The 8,692-nt window shown below is 29.1% G+C and overlaps 1 protein-coding gene across 1 annotated transcript; it reads left to right on the top strand.

The window, feature by feature from the left end:
• Nucleotides 1–1,564: 1,564 nt before the first annotated feature.
• Nucleotides 1,565–2,308, top strand: LOC125845658 (probable carboxylesterase 15). The gene has a single exon (XM_049525207.1). It carries the CDS (start codon nucleotides 1,565–1,567, stop codon nucleotides 2,306–2,308), a length of 744 nt encoding a protein of 247 aa, XP_049381164.1.
• The last annotated feature ends 6,384 nt before the right edge of the window (nucleotides 2,309–8,692 follow it).

The raw sequence follows: 8,692 nt of genomic DNA on the forward strand, positions 1-8,692 counted from the left end.
CCAAATTTCTGCAGCTTTTCTTTCCAATCTTAACTTTCAATTTCCAAGATGTTACAATTGGATATTTTGTACGCTGAGAAGACTGGAGATTTCGCTTGTAGAAAAGTGAGGATTATGGCCTCACTCTAATGTGTCACTTCTAGTCAATAGGTTGTAAATAGTGCATTTGCATCTGCTTGTTTGACTATTCTTGTAGTGGCGCAGCCACAGTTCAAAATTTTGTAAGGTTTTGCTATGAATAAATACTTCATCCGTTTAAAAAAGAATGATTCAGTTTAACTTGGAACGGAGTTTTAAAAAAAAAGACTTTTTAATCTTGTCATTTTAAATTAAAGTTATGTCAAATGTACCAAAATGTCCTTTAATCTTGTGGCATTAAACATGTCACGTGAAGAATTGAAGTTAAAGTGTTGCCAAAAAAGAAAAGTGTCATTCTTTTTGAAACAGACTAAAAATGAAACTAGATCATTCTTTTTTAAATCGAGGGAGTAGAAGTTATGCTCATTTTTTACCAAAAAAAAAGATAGATATTGCCATCTAACAAAGATTGGCAAGAGAAATAATTAGAGAACATAAAGAAATAACGGATATTGCGTCATTAGTATCCATCCCTTTATAAAGTAGCAAATACTCTTCGGATTCGCTGCAAACCAGTTGCTCTTCGTTTATCGGTTTTGTTAGTTGTTACGAACCCTTTGTTAGGTAGTTTTAAAGACAATGACAATTCAATTTTAATTGGAACCTCGTACTGCTTATCATGTATTCATGAAAAAAATTGTGAATTAATTCCAAGCAATGGAGTACACTCTGCAAAACCACTTATTGGGACCATGCACGTGTAAAGCAGGGCAGCCTACTTTTCCCACTTTCTCTTTCTAGAAACCTCAAATGCTCGGTGATCCACCTTTGGTCCAGGGATGTCGATTACCAAGTATTGATAACTCTTGATACAAGTAAAATGTTTAGTCTAATGATTAATGGATTTCAAAAGTTTTTTTAAGGTTGTGTGTTCAAGCCCGGCTCAAATGAAAAAATTAGAAAAATTCCGGCTAACAAATGGAGTAAGAAATTTGCATACTCATATATGTTTATTTCATTACGAATAAAATGAATGTTTCAATGTTAAATTGTTACTCCCTTCGTTCCATTTTATGTGAGGTAGTTTGACTCGGCACAGAGTTTAAGAAAGAAAGACAAACTTTTAAAACTTGTAGTCCAAAATGAATGATAGAAATTTGTGTGGTTGTAAATCATTTCATTAAGAGTAAAATAAACATTTTTTAATTAATTTGTTATTTAATATAGAAATGTGTCATTCTTTTTTAGATTGACTAAAAAAGAAATAAATCACGTAAATTGAGACAGAAAAGCACTAAATATAATAGTCTATCTTCTTTTTTTGGATCACTAAAACTAAAATACTAAACTTGAATCATATAAATTAGGATATATTGGCATGTAATGGGTTATTTTCAACTTTAATATAACATAATACCAAAAAAACCCCTTGGAACAGTCCAATTGAGATTTTCTTCACCTCACTAGTCAATTCTGTAAAAAAATAATGGGTTCTCTTCCTCATGTAGTAGAAGATTGCTTAGGCATCGTTCAAGTTTACAGTGACGGATCCATTTTCCGATTAAGCGATGACCAAATCAACTTCCATAACATTACCGTCAAAGACGATGGATCAGTCGTATGGAAAGACATCATTTATAACGATCGAAACAAAGATGGAAAAGAGAATCTATATCTCCGTCTTTACAAGCCAATTACATCAAAATGCATCACAAACAAACAACAGCTACCAATCATTTACTTCTTTCACGGTGGAGGTTTCTGTGTAGGTTCACGTACGTGGCCTAATTGCCATAACTGTTGCCTACGTCTCTCATCTGAGCTCGAAGCACTTGTTATCGCTCCTGACTATAGGCTGGCACCTGAGTATCGCCTTCCTGCAGCCATGGATGACGCGTTTGCATCCATTAAGTGGCTGCAGCATCAGGCGTTGTCAAATAAGATTACTTATGATGCCGATGATGATTCATGGATAAATCATGATTATGATAGGGTTTATGTGATTGGAGACTCGTCTGGTGGGAACATCGCGCATCATTTGGCGTTGAGGTTTGGTGTTGGTTCGCCTGACCTTGCACCGGTTAGAGTACGTGGTTATGTTCTAATGGCACCATTTTTTGGAGGAAGTCTAAGGACTAAGTCTGAAGAAGAGGGACCTGATGAACCTTTTTTGAATATGCAAATTCTTGACAGGTACGTATACCTAATACATATACTCCTTAATCCTTAATCAGATGTCTTGAGTTTGAGTCTCCTTGAATACAAAGTCACCCTTGTTAGGGGCACTTTAGGACATCTCTGCCAAATTCTTATTTAATCAGACTCCAATATAAGTACGAACACCAAAAATAAAAATAAAAAATCAATATACATTTAGTTATGGAACCTATAAAAAAAAATACTTATAGACTTTATGATTTGCATGGTGATGTTATATTTTTGTTCTAAACAAAACAAATACTCTGAGCACGATTACTAATTTCCCTATAAATACGTACTGGTTCACTGATATATTTAATTAAACAATAAATATTGGGACTCATGTGACACCTTCTTTTCGAGTGAGAACAACTTTCTTTTCTATCAAATTATTTTGTAGTTTAATTTGATCCAAAATCTATATTATTAGCAAATACGTTTTTCTATATAATTGAAATCCAATGATTAATTTACTAACTAATCTGTGTAGAATTTATGACATAGGATAAGATGAAGGATCCACAACAAATTTATTAGTCGTGGCTATATATTTACGTCAATCCTTCTATAGAATGAACTTTTAAGAGCCAACGAGGGTTATGTTGATGGTAAATACTCGTTTATGCCAAATTAGAAGTCTCAAGTTTGAATTTCTCAGTGTATGAAATCGCCTTTATTAGGGAGTGTTTTATCACACGTTTAAGCATAAATTCGGTTCAATGAATTTTTTTTAAAAAAATCTGTAAAAAGTTAAGATGTGACAAAAGATGATATAATACAATTTTTTTCTTCTTGAAAGCAAACTAAAATCAACTTGGGTGATCTTATGGAGGGAGTGGGGGGGGGAAAGGGTATAAGAAACTTCATCATGTGCAATGATGATAGAGAAATAAATTATTGAATGAGCAAATTGAAATTATTGAATAGATAGAAAGAGTGTGAATGGGATCATAGGTTCTTTAGAATGAAAATGACATAACCTTTTTATTTTTTTATTTTTTATAAGTGTACTCTTTCCTTCGTCTCATATTAGTTGATCATCTTATCAAATATATTAGTTGATCATTTTACTAAATATAATTATCTCATATTAATTGTCCACTTTACTAAATTAAGAAATTATTAATTAAATATTTCATATATTACCCTTGCGATTAATTCTTTTTGTAAATGTTCACATATGTTTGTAAAATTTTCAAGATTTTTTTAAAAATAAAATAGTAAAATTATCTTCTTATCTATAATTTTTTAATATGCGTGTAAAAAAAGAAAAATGATCAATTAATATAACCGAAAATTATGATAAGGACAAATAAATTTTTGAGTGGGATTAAGACAATGCAGGGAGATAATGTTAAAATTAGAGTCATGGTTGGCTAGTTTATGGTGTTGAGGAAAAGGCAACTAGAGACCACATATCTCACTACATATTCACATTTTCAACTTTTAAATCGTTAGTTTTATGAGTAGTGGAGAGATGCTACTTTCTTGGAATATACGTGGTACCCCATGTTTGGATTTGATTTTTTTAAAAAAATTTCTTTTTAAGAAAGAAGTATTACAAACCTCTCTACACAAGACGCAAATTATTAATTTCATCTCTAAATTATTGATATTTGACTGTCTTAAGAATGTTCTTTACTTGATTAACTGAATTTAAATACACCATATATCTTTCAACATAAATGAAATACACCCCTAAATTCTCGCAAATTTAATTTAAGGGTGTGTTTTCAATATTTTTCTTGATTTTTTATTAGGAGTCACATACTCCTACAAGAATTTGAGACCACTTGTTATGTCATGTGACAAATTAAAGGTGTATCTAAGATTAGTTAGTCAAGTAGAGGAGCTTTTTAGACTGTCGATAATTCGGAAACGAAACTAATAATTTGCGTCAAGTTCAAAAAATTTCTCAATACTTCTCTCTTTTTCTAAAAACAGATTTTAAATAATTCAAAACGAAACTAATAATTTGCGTCAAGTTCAAAAATTTTCTTAATACTTCTCTTTGGTTTAAAAATAGGTTTTACTAAAATTAAAATCCACTTTATATATTTTGCTTTACAAATAACAGGCAATATACAACTGTTTTTTTTTTAAAATTATAAGGGTTTTTATTTTAAAAAATAAGTGCTTATGTGGTGGAGTAGCACTATATAACAAAAATAGTTTTGGCAGCATTATATATACATATCAATAAAGAGTGTTAAAATGTTTGCTGTCACTAATTAATTGTAATTAAATCCAATATTGAAGATCATTTACAAATAGGGTTAATTACCACTAAAAATATATATTTAATGATAATTAAGTTATTGTCCTTATTAATTGTCGTTAAAGATCATTTTTGATGTAGTGTAAAAAATCTTTTAAATAAAATACACTACTTTTAGAAAGTTTGATCAAACAATATTATTGCTAAAATGATGTTTTTAAAATTAATTGATCAAATACAAATTGTTTCTCCAAAGTATCTTGAAAAAATATATATTTATAAATAAGTTGATTTGAGTAGGTTATTTCAGTTTATTTTATAAATAGTGTTTTATCGTGAAAATTTCAAATATATACAACTTGAAGTTGTATCTAGAATTTGGAAAACAACTAAAACCTTATTTTCACTTTCACTTTTTTTATTTTCTAATTTATTTTGTTTTTTAAAAATCTTAGTTTTTTATTTATAAAATAACCTCATTTAAATCATATTCTATGTTTTAATGATATTTTATATATTTTTAAAAATACATCTAAATTATAAATATTAACTACAAAATTATGGCCAAACACGACCAATTCAACTTCAACCTTGAGATTTCAAATAAAGTAAAATTTATTTTGATTTTTATGGCCAAACACGTAGAATTAATGTAGTTTTATTTTTAGATATTCAAACGCAATTACATAATTCATCGTCTTTTTAAGATATTAACTCCCAATTAAGGCAATTGTGTTTAGCCAAAGTATAATATAGATAAAATCATACTTTTATCTAGAAGTAAAGAAAAATAATTAATGACTTTGTGAAGTGTCCGCAAAGAAATATTTCTTTTACTTATAATTTTATCTTATAGAAAATTTAGTAACAAGAAAATTTAACTAAAACTATCAATTCTTATAAAAAAATATTAAATTAAAAAAAAATCAACTGCTCATACTCAGATTCCATCTCTATCGAATTTGAAGTAATTAAATTTCACTTTCTCATGACTAGATAATCACAAAGAAGAAACAATAAAGTTTTTTTTGGGGGGGAATTATAATATTACTAAATTTGGCAAGCCTTCATACGTCTTACTAAAGGATATCCACTTTTACAAGATTTGGTAGGACCAAGTTCACCTCATATATATTAATTTACTAATTGTATATATCTATAAATAGGTTTACAATATGACAAATCCATTATTGTATTGGATTTGGTGATGAAAAATGATTCTGTACTCAACAATTGCTAGATAATTTCATGCTTTAAGGATATGTATTAGAGTAGCAATATAGCTAAATGCATGTCATTGTCTCAGACTTAATTATAATAAAAATAAATAATAAAGGCAACTTACTGAAATCTTAAATAATAAAGGCAACTTACTGAAATCTTTCATGTTTAATAGTTAATTATTTAGATACACGTTAATTTGTAATATTACAAATCTTACTAAATTTTGAATTTCGAATACATGTATCTGGTGTATCTAGATTCGTCTTGCAGATATATGAAATTAAAATTAGGTGTAATTTGTTCTAGATACACTGTATCAAAGTGATTTGCATGTATCTGACTCTCTCGCTCGCCTCTCTCCCTGTATCTAGTATTCGAGATACATGTATCTAGTGTGATTCATATGTGTTTGGGAATCTTGCCTGCCTCCTTCCTATCTTGTTCGTCTCGCTCCTTCTCCCACTCGCCTCTCTCTACTATAGTGGATCTGGTAGAAAAAATACAAATATCTAACTTAAAGTTTGATATGAAATTATTAATTAGTGAGATAATATATAATTATTTCAAATTATAGGGAGATTAGTAATATGATAGAAATATTTGTCTAACCTTTTTTTTCTAATACTAATGAGTAATGACAATAATAACAATAATATATTTTCTTTATTATTTGGTGAGCACCAAATTCCATATTATATCGATGAAACAATAAGTATAGTAGTTTATATTAATTCAAAATGTTGTGAGGAGTTGTTTTTCAATGAGCTTAATGCATATCTATCGGAACTATTAACTATATATAAATCTTTTTATTTTATTTTATCAGTATATAGTTTGAGTGATTGCGGTTGTCGACCTTTTAATTTCTTGTTCCACTTATAGTCACCTTGAACAATTAAAGTAAGCTAGTTCTGTATTTTTTTTAAAAAAATTGGATAGAAAACACATACTAATATAATATGAATGGTTTCAAATTAAATTAATTATTATAATAAAATTTGCCTATCATAGTGGTTACATATGAGTCCTACCTGCACAACAGGGTCAGTTCTAGAGTTGGAAAAATCAAAGCCTACGTACTCACCTAATTTGTTTAATATATTTAAATTTGGGTGGGTAAGTTCACACGTTAAAAATTAAGTCGATATATAGCTCAAATTAACTCAATAAAATCATATCAAAATATATTTAAAAGATATTTTTTGTTTGATATGCTATATAGAAGTATAACACCATAATAGAGAAAAAATAATTTTATTTGGTACTGAAAATTTATAAAAAAACAAATAAACAATTAAAACTTATTAAGAATTAGGAGGGTTAGTTATGACTCACATTTCAGCCAACTCATTTCAGCTCAAGTAACTTTTGAGCTGATCAATAACCTACCCATTTATTAACTCAATTAATTTTGATTTATCAAATTAAACTCAACCCACTCACTTAAATGTCTCTATCTATTTTTTAAGATCGTGCAGACACATACTCGATTCTAATTCAATAGGTGAACATTTACCATCCATTCCCTTTTTATGTTTTTTTTTTTATAGAAAAGATACACCCGAGATGAACATAACAAATCAAATCATGAAGAAACACTCACTTTTATTTATAAAAAAGTCTTTCGAAACTTCTTAATGACTTAATTTAGACATGTATAAGAGTTCCTATACAAAATACAATCAGAAAATAAAAGATACAACTTCAATTCGAGGAAAGAGTAGGTAGAAGTTAGTGATGAATATCTATCATCCTCATGCTTCAAACAATCTGAAAACACACCTGCATCCAACAAAAGTAGTATCAGTACACCACACATATTGACAAGCATCATAAACTGACCTAGATAAGATCCTACAACATATCATAAAATCAGCAAGAACAACAAATATTAATATATTGCACTTAATATTTCTCAATCACACATTACAAATATCAATATATCATACTTGACATTTCTCATCTCCAATTCAACACACACACAACAATCATAATCAACTCTGCAATTAATTATAATCAGCCACACAATTAGGAAAATTATATTCCTACTGATCTTACGATTGTACAATATCTGCAACTCATCAGTTTCATCTGTCACTCACTCATTTATATACATGCTAAAAAGTCTTTAATTTTGTCAATCTAGTCATGACCTGCATGCAATTCAAGGTGCTCATGTATCGTATCGATGTGGTACAATTCCATAAATAACCGTTAAGCTCATCTCGAACTTGGACCACTTATCATCATTATATTCATCACATAATCATGTACCATATCAACGTGGTATCCGATCTATGCCTTCCAATCACTTTCTGTAAGCTCACATCAAACTTGAGCCATTCATAATCAAAACAGTGAATGTTTTCTCATCATATCAACATATTCTAGTATGCTCATCAGTTATCTCTCAAGACAACCCAATAAGCACAATATAATTACAAGTGCATATTATAAACATAAGTCATAATAGGCAGCTGAATGGTTCACATGCTTATTCATACAAACATCATTAACTCAAAAATAACAACCACATGCTATGTTTGATGACAAATCAACATTTTATACCACTCATATCATATACAAGAGATTAATTAAAGTCTAACTCCAAATAATATTCTTAGCTATCACAATTGCTATACCTACACCATCATATTCTAGTCACATTAATCTAATTAAAGGCAATACTCAATCATGTTTGACACTTACTAATATTCAGAAAACATCACTATTCTTTTCCACCTATCACAATATAATTCACTAATTATGTAATTTTTTCTAGGTTCATCCAATCACACATTATGATTTTGAGACCGCCTTTCATTCCCCATAATAATTATCAAGTTTATTTCATTACAAACATATACCAAATACAACCAGTTGACTATACTGAATTCCCAAGTTCATTTTACCTTTTTACAGTGAATTCTGGATTATCCTTCAAAATTAACCACACACAATCCCAAACATCTC

Source organism: Solanum stenotomum, chromosome 11, assembly GCF_019186545.1.
Source record: "Solanum stenotomum isolate F172 chromosome 11, ASM1918654v1, whole genome shotgun sequence".
Classification (NCBI taxonomy): domain Eukaryota; kingdom Viridiplantae; phylum Streptophyta; class Magnoliopsida; order Solanales; family Solanaceae; genus Solanum; species Solanum stenotomum.

What these genes read in the sequence shown, in the direction of transcription:
- LOC125845658 (XM_049525207.1), top strand. Translation starts at nt 1,565, where the DNA reads ATGGGTTCTCTTCCTCATGTAGTAGAAGATTGCTTAGGCATCGTTCAA.